Raw genomic sequence first — 12,955 nt, 5'->3', positions numbered from 1 at the left:
ACTGAATGAGCACCTGTAACTGCACCTTGGCCTCACTCTGTGTTTACTTGAATGTTTTCTTTCTAGCCCTGCTGTAATTTGTATGTATAAACAGAGGATTAAGTTAAGTGCCAAATATAATATATGGTGTATTAAGGTGTCTGAGGGTTTAGTTTCTCCTCATGCCAGCTGAGCAAGGAACTACTTCAAAGCTTCATGTATAACTAATGCTGTTATGGAAAATGTGTCCTTGCATTTAAGTATGGTGAGTACTTGCTTGTCTTCTGAATCAGAGCTCTGATATGTTCACCTGTAAGCAGAAGTATATTCACTCCCTTTGAAGGGGACATTTTCTGAGTGGAGTCCTGCTAATAAACTAACAGCACATCTTTAATGTACAATGCTGTATAGTCATCTGTGTGGGAGAAGATCCTGGCATGTTGTGTTAATGCTATGGATAACATAGCACCAGTCAAAAGAAGGGGACTGTAGTTTAGCTTTAGGTAAAAAAACAAAACACACAACAGCAGTGCATCATTGAGTTAAGTATAACAGTTCCCCCACAGAGGTCAGTTAGCTCCTTTACATGTTAACTACCTGGTCCATTGACACTGGAATACCATTGAGCTAACCAAGTAAGGTGACTAGAAGGAAGTCCAGAGTTTTAATCAAAAATATTGCACCACAAATTAGTTCAGTTGTTTGATTAGTGTTATATAATACAATCCATATTTACAACACCAAAGGAATAGATTAAAATCCACTGGCAAATGTTCATAGAAAGGATTATACATACCCAGGAGCTTCTATAGAAGGAAGTAGTACATTAATTATTTTTATATATACACCATAGATTATTCTTGCTGTGATAGTTACAGAAAATTCAACACAGGAAAACTAGCTCATGGCAAATTAAGGACCTTAAATTCCTATAGGATCAAACTGAAGTTATGCTATTCAACAGATACTGTAAATTTCTCTAGCATACAGCCCACCTTGTTCCCTTTACCCTGATCCCCTAACCAGCTGAGGAGACTGCTTTCCTTCAGGTTAAGCAGCAACCCACAGCAGATTAAAGGAACAACTCAAACCAGCTTTTAAATAAATCCTTAAGCAGCATGCTGGTAGTCACTGGTGGACAAGAACAGTACGAGGGGCATCACCATACTGGAATTTACCTGCCCTAGATCCACTGTCATCAAGAGACACTAGCAAGGGTCGCTACTGCAATTGAGAATGTTTGAATTTCTTTGATATCTTATGGAAAGAAGCCATTCATCCTAAAGTAATTTTTTTAATCACAGTAAAATGAAAGCTTTAGTTCTAAGTACACACAGGCATAGCCCTCATTGCTCCATTTGGAGAGGGAAGAATAATGGACTTGAGATTCATTAAATTTTCTAATATGAAAGCTTTTACATTTGTTCGTATGTTGTAAGTTAACTGTGGTAACGGCAGCCCTTGAGCCCCTCCATTGAGAGTAATGCTGTAGGTGAAGCTAAAGCCATTAAAGGTGTTTACTTAGGTGTAAGGACAGAGCCTGTTTATTGAAAATCTTATTGCTATTCTTCCACAATGGAAGCGTAACTTGATTTATAAAACTCCTTTTGACATTACTCCTACTAGCACAGGCCAACTCCTACACCCTCAGTGAGGTTAAAATACTACAGTGACTATGAATGTCTTATCAAGAAACATTTGGTCTAAAATTCTATCTTAAGAATATGTTGAATTTTCTTTAACAAGATGTATTTGATAAAAATACTGTTATTCAGCAATACCCAAGAGCCTTTTTGCCAAAGAATGACTAAACTTGCTGCCCGTGTAAGTTCTATATTTTCTATGTAGCTTTTATAAATACTTCAGTTTTTTTAAACAAAGCCAGAAAAATTGCTGCTTCCTATTTTTAATGTAGTTTGTGGTTAGTAACTAAGGGCAAAATTCTACTCCAGCTCTGTATGGCAGATCAGGACTTACTCTGTCCTTCCTCTCCAGGGAAGTTCATAGTATTCAAGCCACAAGCTGCTGTGTACAAACTGAATTCTGCCTTTACATTAAAAGGACTAACATGCTCCAACTAAAGAATAGGAGGACAGGAAAGAGCTAATAAGCCCACCACCTTAAAATCAAAGCAAATTTAGTTGAAGGTAAATGTAAAGTCTGAAATAGAACCAATCAATACTGCTTTAGAGGGAAGCAGGTGTTAGTTATAAAAGTCTGCTGCTAGCAAACTTGTAAAGAAAAAAAAAAACCAAAGGTTTTATACTGACATTCTTTGCCCTTTGTATCACTAAGATTTTTTTTTTCCTTTCAGTAAGAACTATGGAACTCTTTTAATTATGTTTACAATAAACTGAAATTCAGCTTTAAAAAGTATTTAAAATGGTTTACTACCTTTCTTCCCACCACTAACAACCTATGATACAGACTAGTACATTAGTTTAAAAGGTGATTGAGTATTAGGTACTATAATTAAGACCATTTTAAATATTAATTTTTTTCTTTAAGAAAAGTAAAAATCAGACAACTATAAAGTTGTGCTCTCTCTCTGAAAATTAAATAAATGTCATCTGTGCAGTTTTCATGACCGCAGGCCAGGATCTATGCACAGTAAAATTTACACAGTGATATGAACAAATGCTAACAAGTTAGGTCAGTATAACAAGGCAAGACTTTGTTTTTGGTTATACCCCTTGTTCGTGTTCTCCAAAGAGCTTTTATAACTGTCAGGAATTGAACACAGTACCACCAGCAAACCCCCCTTCATTGCCACCTGTGCACAATGAAAAAGGGAAGCTTTACTGTATGTACCTAGAGTTATAGAACTCTAGTATTTCGTGACAACAGAAGCTGGGATTCCCCCATCATGACAAATGTAACTGTCACCAATGTTTAGTGAAATTAATATAACCCTTTGGTGCCAAGACACAGGATTTATGAGCATAAGGAGATAGCTGTTACACAGCTAACAGGCCATTGAGACAGAGTCCCTGAATCCACCCCAGAGAGAAAATTTCAATTTGCAGTGAAGGATGCTGCTTGTACAGTATATCTTTGTAAACAATTTGTCAAAATTCTTGTACAAAATACTGCAATGACAGTGATTAAGACACACCTGAACTAGTGTGTGAAGTGTCCTTTTCACAGAAAAAAAAAGAGGCTAGAAGCTGATTGCCCATTTTCCAGTTCCCTTAAGACCATGCTGTCCTGGGATTCGAGATGGATGGCCGGATACTGCCTTTGGGAGATGGCTTTGACCCAAACCACGACATCTGGCATGGGAAAACACAACACACATTAACCTAGACTCTTCTTTTAAATCATGAAGATTTAACAAGGGACATCAGCCCTTTGGTTAAAGGTTAAAAAGATTTGGTTAAAAAAACAAGCATTTATACAACATAAGCAGCAACAGTATTTGCATCCCATACACCTCAGAACTAAGATTCCAATGAAACTGGTTTCACTGATTTTCATTGTCTAAACAGCACATATTCCTTCTGCTTTCATAAAATTTAGCTGATTATGTATAACAGGATTATTTGTTTAAATTATTTCAACTGACTGTTTCTTTAACTTCACACAGTTTAATTTGTAATCACAGAACCCTGATTAAAGTCAAATGTAAAATACCCACTGTGAAATGGCACCCCATATCCCTCCTGTATACTCAGATATCTAGTCTGAACATGATTAACTTAACTCTTGATCCAACTAGGAACAGAATGACAGAACAGTGGGCCTTGGGGTAACACCACGTAGCCCTTTACAAACATCCATTAGTAAAATCTCCCTTATGCCCCTCGGTGAGAATTCTCATTTTACAGAATGGGAAACAAGCAAAAACAGGTTATGCGACTTCCATGGTCATACAACAAATCAGTGGCAAAGGCAAGAGTAGAACGCAAGAATTCTGACTCAGCCCCTTGGTCTGAACACTTAAGCACTTCCTCTGGGAGCCAGGATTAGAACTAAGGAGGTACTAGCTTCCTACCCAATACTGAGTCCACTGCTGCCCTTAGTACTTTTCTGGTGCATGGGAAAGTTGTCCTGTACTTGCCTTTGCTGTCTTATACATCACTTCCAGCAATACTACGAGAAGAGTTTATCATTGTGAGCAGAAACAGAGCGAGTACAAATCACTAATAACCATGTAATGCAAATTGCAGCTTGCTATGCCCTTGAGTACAGCAGCCAGTGATCACTACTGCATGAGAAGAGCGGAGACTAAAACAGTTAGAGATTAAACACCACAGATCATCTATGGGGAGGTAAAAAGAAAAGGAGGACTTGTGGCACCTTAGAGACTAACCAGTTTATTTGAGCATGAGCTTTCGTGAGCTACAGCTCACTTCATCGGATGCATACCGTGGAAATGCATCCGATGAAGTGAGCTGTAGCTCACGAAAGCTCATGCTCAAATAAATTGGTTAGTCTCTAAGGTGCCAAAAGTCCTCCTTTTCTTTTTGCGAATACAGACTAACACGGCTGTTACTCTGAAACCTGTCATTATGGGGAGGTAGTGGGTCACTATTAAATGAGATTTAGGCACAAAACAGGAAGCTGGCGGGGCTCTGCCGATAGAAAATAAAAATGAGGATGAAAAGGCAAACTACTCAAAAGATATGTTCTTGTTTAATCACCATGTAATTTATCTGCTGTAAACATATTTAAATGTTTGTAAACACACTAGTCTGCTAATTGCATGAAAACAGCAATTGTCATTAGATACAGAAGCTAAAATTTGGGAAATATGTTGCTGAACATCCTCACTGTTCTATGCTGGGACATCTAGGAGAGGACACACATAAAAACAAATCTTACCTTGTATTCCAATGTTTCTTTGAGCATATTTTCTTCCTCTTGCGAAAAGTTAAGTAACACAGACACAGCTTTAATTAGGTGGAATGCCTGAAATAAAAACAGATGTGTTGATATTTTGCAAAACTCTCAGGTCTCTAGGTCCACTCTGGGATTATGGGGTAGCATTGAGGATCTGTGCAGGTTTGGTATGAAGCCTTTATCCTATCCCATTCACAGGTGTGGATTGTGTCAGCTCTAGGGAACTGCGTTCCATAAAATCACTGAGGTGGCTTACTTCCTCTGTGTTTGGCAGGTAGCTTTTCTTGATTCTTCAGTCTCTGTTGTGGTTTGCATAATTTGGGGGAAGCACTTAATTTACCTGGTTTATTTGAATGAAGAATGCAGTTGGTTCCCATGGTAACCCTGAATAGTTCCTAGGGTTAACCAGGCTGGTGTATAGGCAGAATGGAGACATACAATATCCTAATGTATCTTTAGTGTTGAGTGTCTGTTCAAACCCGCGGTACTAATATTTTAAATGGATGCATCTTACCAGATCAACAGGACACCAGGATGCAGCTGGTGCTTCAAACACTAAAGCAGTTAAACATAACACTGTGCAGTTGCAATTCTCTTTCTAGATCTTAATTACAGTTGGAGTTTTTGTTTATTTTAGTAAGCATGAGTGACTGTGGTGTGCAGGGAGGAGAAGAAAGCTGTCAAACGTAGATGTGAGAACAAGTCTTTACCTCAGATTCCCGGCAGGACATGAACTTTAGTACAACATGTTTAAGGTATTCAAAATTGATCTCCCGTGAGTCGTTTAAATCAGAGTTGTTTGTGACAGTCATGGCAGCATTAGGCACTTCAGAATTTGGTTTCTCACGTACTTCAGGGATCTCGCTGTCAGGCCTTATTTTCTGAAAAGGAAAAACTGCATTTTATATTTAACAGTGATATGAATTTAGTACTGGAGGAAGGTGCTATCCTGATACCACTGGAGACTAAAGTCCTCTATCCACAAGACAAGTGTAGCCAGGCAGGAATACTCAAGCAAAAGCTTCTCCCCACCTTACCCCGAAAGAGGCACTTGTAAGGAGAAGATGGTGATTGTCTCCATATCCACTAAATCCTTGGTCCCTCTACCCAGACTGCCAGCACAGAAGCTGCTAATGGTGTCTACATCACACAAACCACTTCTGGAACTGGACCGAAACCAAAAAGAGTGTTGTCTCTAGCCTGAGCAGGATTTGCCTTGGTATTGTAGAGGGGAAGGCTCTGTATCCCATTAGCAACATCAGAGCCATCCAATTCTAACAAAAGAACATTTAAAACCTTTAAAGGCAGGTAAATTATCAAATTTAATAAAAATGACTTCTTAGATGACTGCACCAAGTTGATCTAATGCTGATTGAGACAGGGGCTCACCATTTCATCCCCTCTACCCTCCCCTCCCTCTACCTAGATTGCAGGGTAGAGTCTTTCCCAAAGATGGATACCACTAAGGCTGCAAGATTGACCCGCAGAGGCAGCTAAATAGCAATTAAATCTCAATTCTTCCATCTCCAAGGAGAAGCATCAGGAAATCCTCAGTCCCCCTGGAGCCAGGTCTTCTATAACCCACTAACTATCAAGCAAAAGAAAAAAACAAGATGTGCCCAAACCCTGTTCTGCATCCTTTTATTCACTGTGAAGTGACCACAAGGAAGAGTCTATGAAGGAATACCTCATCTCTCTTGTTTTCTAGTGCAGGTTTCCAGAGATGAAAAAAGTAACCCTAGATTACTGCAAAGTGCAATGAACCAATCCTCAGCCCTTACATCAGAGGAACTACAGTGACCTGGCCACACCAGCTCTGGATGCTACCCTGGATTTCCCCTAGATGCAAAAGAAGAGATCAGGGTTGGCAATAATTATTTACTTGTGCTGAAATTACTGATTGACGCGGTACTCACATCCTGATTAACACCTCTTAGAGCTGTGAAGCATCTGTGGGATTAATGAATATTTATATCCCCAGACTGGGGATTCATTTTGCTGGGCACTCTGTAAACATATATGAAGACAGTCCCTACCCCAAAGGGTTTACAATCCAGATGGCAGGAAGTTTTTAAAAACTGGCAGCATAAGTACCTTGTCAATATCAGGGGGCTGGAAAGGTTCAAGACTTACCAACTCTTTCTGCAGGGTCTTTTTGAGCTCTGCCATTCTCTGCTGTAACTGTTTTATCATCTACACACACAAGACAGAGAAACTGATATTAGCTTAACAGCATGGAAGCTTCATATTTGAACATGCTCAGACCTACAAGTTTCAAATGAAAAAAACCCCAACAATTAAAGTGTAGCTAATGGGGCAGACATTGAACAAAGTTAATGGCTCTGGGAGAAGGAATCTGACAAGCCTGAATACTCTGCTCTTTCAGTCACACAGTGCAGCAGGAATGGGATGAGGAGACTATTCTTTAACTCCTGGTGCAGATTAACGTGACAACATTAGAGAGAAGATGTGAGGTTAACAGAAAACAAAGGGAACATGGCTGCAATGAGGGGAAAGATACTGCATCAGATACTGAATCTTCTCAGACAAAGAAGCAGGATTTTCTGTTATGTATATGGCTCCATAAGACTGCAGAGTGCTAAGCTACAATGGATAACTGTGCATGCACAAGGAAATATGGAGACATGTCCTAGGTCTGGAACGATCCCCTTAAAGCCAGTGGGTCAATCCCCACTTTGAAGAGCCACTTCTTCCTTAAGGCACACCCTAAATGAAAAATACTAGAATAAGGGGTTAAAAAAATAAGGTAACTTCTTCCCCTGTATGTCTTGTCTTTCCAGCACTGTATTCTAGACTAATCTTTCCATGGAAGGCTCTGCCTTGACACTGTATCTTGTACAACACCAAGCATATTGTCATCACTTAATAATGAGGCTTCTTAGAAGAAGTGGGTCTAGAGAAAGAAGGCAGAGCAGTGAACCATGGTATGGGAAGCTGTTCCAGAGATAGGAGGGGACAGGAAATCCTTTGGCAGCAGCAGGTTTTGCAAGAGGAGGGCGGGACATTAGTACCTAGGGTCACATATTACCTGTAATTTCATGCTTTTCTGCAGGCCTGATGGCCCTCACTGACACACGGTGGGCTGCTGAATCAGGAATACAAGCCACATGAGCCAAATGGAGAAAAGCCATTTCCACTGTATTTCAGTTACCTTGTTTTTCTCAGAAATTTGCTGCTCCAAGTCTCTATTGTCTTTCTTAAGTTGAATAATGTCTGCAGCTGCCACCTCTCCATTTTGTTCCACCTCACGGTCTTCTGGAGGATACAAGTGCTTATTAAAGGCTCTTGCTGCTTCTAATGCCAAAACCTTCAAAGGTAAAGAGCAAAGCAAATCTCAGAGACCACAACTTTGGCAGGCAGGTGCCACTGCCCGAAGATAAAGCTCCACTGTGTTTTTACATGGTGAGTTTGGGCAGGACCACCTCTCATTTGTGAAATTACCCAAGACAGACACCCAAAGGGACATGGTAGCTGTCTAACAGAAGTGCTGCTTTTCATAGGACACTTAAAAACTGAAGGAGACTGGGTTCCTCTAGGCCAAGTGCACAGTGACAGATACAGACAGCTCTGGTGATGTTTTGAGGCAGCAGGTAGGTTGATGGGGTGACCAATTCAAAGCCCGTCACATCCCATGGAGAGGTTTTGTTTGCTTTCAGGCACAGCAGGGTGAGCTGAAGTCTCTGCACATTGTGATTTTCCAGACAAGACTGGAGGAAGCTGCCCTGCAACTTCACTCACATTTCTCCCACTGGCCAACAGGTGCTCTTGCTGCTCCTGCATCTTCAACCTCAAAGCACTGATCTGCTTTCCTGCAGTTTCTTCCCTCTCTGCTGCTTGGCTCTTACATGCTTCTATGTCAGACTGCAACAGGTGCATTTGCAGCAGGAGAGCTTCATGACCTGGGTCAGGACAGACATGGTTAGTGCCATTCTACAGAAGAAAACAATAACGTCTATTAATTTTCTGCAAACAAAGTGAGTTGCACAGAAGGCAAGTGGGAGAGCCTCAGGCCTATTTCCCCTCTCCAGTGATGCAGGAGGCAAATACAATGGGGACTGAACATCAATGCAAGCTGCCTCAGAGCTTTAACCAGGTGACTCCTAGTTCTTGCATTATGAGAAGGGGTAAACAACACATCCTTACTCACTTTCTCCACACCAGTCATGATTTTATAGACCTCTACAATATCCCCCACCCCTAGTTATCTCTTTACTAGGACTAAGACAGTCCCAGTCTTTAATCTCTCCTTATATGGAAGCTATTTGGTACCCCAAATCATTTTAGATGCTCTTCTCTGCACTTTTTCCAATTAAAAACGCTAGCATTTTTATAAACTATAGAGTCAAGCAATCCCTAAAGCTACAGAGACTTTACCAAAGTAAAGCAGTTTGGGATGAGTGGACTCCTTTGGTCTAACCTTGATTGAGTTGGTTTAGCTCCTCCTCTTTTTTTAGAATCACATCAGTTTTTTCATTGATCAACTGGTCCTTTCCCTTTATCAGTAAGATCAGATCTGTAACCTTGAAGACAGACAAAAGAAGGTAAACAGGAATAGTCAATATATAGAACCCACAAATGCTAAAATCTTTCTGTGGCCTAGCCAAAGGGTTACAGAGTATCACCACCTCAGCCAATGCTGGTCCCTCATTAAGAGAGGTAGGGTTTGAAAGCAGGACAAGATCTTTAATGGAAAAAAGATACAGCTTTGGGTGAACTCTACATTGGAATTGCAACTTCTGTCATGGCCAGCAGATGGCACCTATGAAATAATTACCAATTTAAAACCATACAGGACTGCAGCTTAAAACGCTCTGCAGTGGGTGGACCTAGGAAGCAGGATGATGAATACTGATCAGCACCACTGTGCATTTATGGTGATTTCCTAGAACAAGGGTCAGCTTAGTGGGCTGGCTCCTCAGCACTGGGAGAAGTAAGTTCAGTGGCTGCTTGAGATGTGTGCTGGGATAGGTAGAAGAGTTTGCTGTTGGCTGTAGCTGCTAGTGGCTCTTTGCTCCCAAATAAGATTTTAAAGACACATATGCTAGTTCCAGGTCACACAGAATGTGGGTTAGAGGTCTGGGAGTACAGATTAGTTTACACAGCTAATTACTACAACGCCTAGCAAAATAATACAACTAATGGCCAAAATTGATCAAAATCACATGAAGACTGCTGAAGCCTCCTGACCATCACTTTTTTCAGACAACAGAACGGGGCTCACTTTGGATTACAGCAAACCAAGTCTTTTGTGTTAGGAGAGAACAGCTCTGAATGTGCAATAGATGCTGCTGTTCTTCAATCTGTTTTTAAGCTGCAGACACTCACCATCCAGGAAAGGAAAATGTCATGTTCTATGTACGCACACTTGGTTTATAATCCCATAGGGTCAACACAAACCCATTCAGAATCCTGTCTGTTTGCATTCCAGGACATAGGAATGTAGAAAGCATCACTTCCATCCAGAACTTGGGCATTCTGTGTGACCCTGACTGATTCATCTGACTGATTCATGAAGAGTCAGATCTGCAACTCACTCCCAAGAGCAAAGAACCCTGAAGAGGTGGTTCTGAAGGCTGGGGTTCAGTGAGACCTGCACCATTTGCTTAGCTGACAACACACAGCTCCCAGCAACAAACAAGCATTGGCCTACGTTGTCCAGTAACACTTTTCTAGACAAAATAACTTGGACTTGACAGTGGGTTCTTGAATGCCAAGTTGCCAGCACACAGCAAACATTTCTGGGTTAAGTTGGGACCACCTTCTAACAGCATAAACAAGGCTGTGATCCAGTAGAAAAAAAGGACTGCAAGAAGTGTATTGTGATGCTTACGGAAAACTGTCAAAAAATGGAGAACCTTAGCACTGGGCTCTCAGCTAGCCTGTAAGCCATGTGTTCCTATCACTGGCCCCTAGCCCTCCCTCTCCTCTTCAGCTGCTTAATATACTCACCTGCTGCATCCTGCCGTAATCTCTGATCCTGCAAACGAACACTTACGCACATACCTAACTTTGAGCATATGCACAGTTCTATTGACTTCAGGGGAACATCTCCCATGGGTAAAGTTACACATCTGTGTAAGCATTAACAGGAAGTCCTTAGACTGGAAACTTTTTGGGGTAGAGACTCTTCCTGGATGTTTGGGGCCTAATCCTGATTTGGGCCCCTGGGTACTAGGATAATTACTAAAACAGGGTCCAGACTGTTTTGTGTGGATTAGGGCAATCCAAGGGTTCAAGCAATAAACCTACCTGATGAAGTGAGCTGTAGCTCACGAAAGCTTATGCTCAAATAAATTGGTTAGTCTCTAAGGTGCCACAAGTCCTCCTTTTCTTTTTGTGAATACAGACTAACACAGCTGTCACTCTGAAACCTACCTGCTGCTGTAATTCCTCCCTTTGTTTCCGTGTTTCTTCCAGTGCTTTGGCAATTTCGACACTGACTGTTTCTCTGCTACTTAATTCCTTCTGCAAACCAGTGATAATTCAATAATTACTTACGAGGAGAAAATTCAGTATGAAGCTTTCACAGGAACAAGACTCAAAGCCAGTGGTTTCTCAACTCTAAGATCCAAATCCATTAACAAATGGAATTTATAAGTTATTAGCACACACAGTAATCTCATCCCTCAAATCAGACTTCTTGTTAAGTCAATGCTAACTTAAGACTGGCAGGGAGCCCATTTCTTGGAACTTTTCACGAACTCAGGCAATTGCATTCAGCTTACCTAAAATCTAACACTTTTTTGGTTTCTATTGAAGTAGTCCGTCAGTCTTCACTGCTCTTCCGCTGAAGAATTGTTGCCACATCCCACTCCAGAGGAATCTGCATTTCAGTGATGGGTGAGTGACCCCTAAGCGTTAGCTGTAGTGGTTTGGGATTCTTTTTAAAATATATGTGGACGAGAGGATTGATACTGGCACCATTTTTGCATTGGCACTGCTGACAGGAGCACAGTTCTGGTATGCAAAGTCAAACCTGACCACCACATGAAATGTTTCATACCTGCCAATTCCACTTTTTCTTTTTTCAATTTAAAAAGACACCAACAAGGAAATAGAAAAGGAGTACTTGTGGCACCTTGGAGACTAACCAATTTATTTGAGCATAAGCTTTCGTGAGCTACAGCTCACTTCATCGGATGCATTCAGTGCTCAAATGCTTATGCTCAAATAAATTTGTTAGTTTCTAAGGTGCCACAAGTACTCCTTTTCTTTTTGCGAATACAGACTAACATGGCTGCTACTCTGAAACCTAACAAGGAAACGACTCCCTCCAGTGGCCAATTCTTAAATTCTACATCGCACGCACGAAGGCTGATATTTAATGTTCAGAGTTTTCTATGAGATTATAATCTTAAAGGAGAGAAGGTTTAGGCTTTAAATGACTGAACAGGGTTTTATTTAGTAGTCAACTAATTTAGATGCAGTAGCTGTTAAAGGAATGAAATGATGTATTGCTAATACTATTCTATGCTTTTATTAGTGCTTTTCTTCCTCAGAGGATTTCAAAGCTATTCATACTTGACAGTATCCCTTTAAGTACTGGAATGTATTGTTTATGCCAGTATTTAGTAAGACCTAAGCATTTTGTGTCAAGAAAGTACCAGCCATTGGAAATGCATCTTGAATGGTTTGTATTCTGTGTAGGATTTTACTTCCAGAGGAAGGTGTGTGGCAGTAATTAACCATGATCTGAACCTAATGTGGCTTTAAGTATGGACAAGAGGGTACAGTTTGCCATTAGCTGTTTATCAAACTTAGTTCTTTACTCAAGCATAGTCATCAACACACAGTTAGGCCCATACCTTTAGTCTTTCCAGTTCAGACTCTTGTTTTTTTAAAGAACTTTCATATTCTTGTCTGCTTTCATTAAAATCTTCATTTTCCTGTTCCAACTGGCTCTGTAAAATGGAAATATCTTGTGTGCCAAGAACCAGTATTTTAACATTTACAGTGTAAATAAACATCCATACACCCCACCCCCAAAGAGATATTGATTTATGCATATTTCAGTGCCTCTGAACATTGTTGCTTGGAGAAAGATCTTCACCTTCAACTTCAAACCACCACCGAATGAACAGCTTTGAACCTGCAGTTATACATGAATTTAGTA

At 40.6% G+C, this 12,955-nt stretch overlaps 1 protein-coding gene across 4 annotated transcripts in view; it reads right to left on the bottom strand.

The window, feature by feature from the left end:
• Positions 1 to 527: 527 nt before the first annotated feature.
• GOLGA1 (golgin A1) overlaps positions 528 to 12,955 on the bottom strand; it is a 30,464-nt gene continuing 18,036 nt past the window's right edge. For all 4 annotated transcript variants that reach the window (XM_084649712.1, XM_084649710.1, XM_084649713.1 and 1 more), the window contains 9 exons: positions 12,648 to 12,743; positions 11,218 to 11,307; positions 9,260 to 9,362; positions 8,581 to 8,741; positions 7,994 to 8,149; positions 6,955 to 7,014; positions 5,532 to 5,702; positions 4,804 to 4,890; positions 528 to 3,251 (listed from right to left, as the gene is read on the bottom strand). In XM_084649712.1, coding sequence (XP_084505838.1) covers positions 3,171 to 3,251; positions 4,804 to 4,890; positions 5,532 to 5,702; positions 6,955 to 7,014; positions 7,994 to 8,149; positions 8,581 to 8,741; positions 9,260 to 9,362; positions 11,218 to 11,307; positions 12,648 to 12,743 — 1,005 coding nt within the window. In that variant the 3' untranslated portion in view covers positions 528 to 3,170. The remainder of the gene's footprint in view (positions 3,252 to 4,803; positions 4,891 to 5,531; positions 5,703 to 6,954; positions 7,015 to 7,993; positions 8,150 to 8,580; positions 8,742 to 9,259; positions 9,363 to 11,217; positions 11,308 to 12,647; positions 12,744 to 12,955) is intronic.

This window comes from Lepidochelys olivacea (genome assembly GCF_965140295.1).
Source record: "Lepidochelys olivacea isolate rLepOli2 genome assembly, chromosome: 16".
NCBI classification, from domain to species: domain Eukaryota; kingdom Metazoa; phylum Chordata; order Testudines; family Cheloniidae; genus Lepidochelys; species Lepidochelys olivacea.
This window is presented reverse-complemented; position numbering and strand designations above follow the sequence as displayed.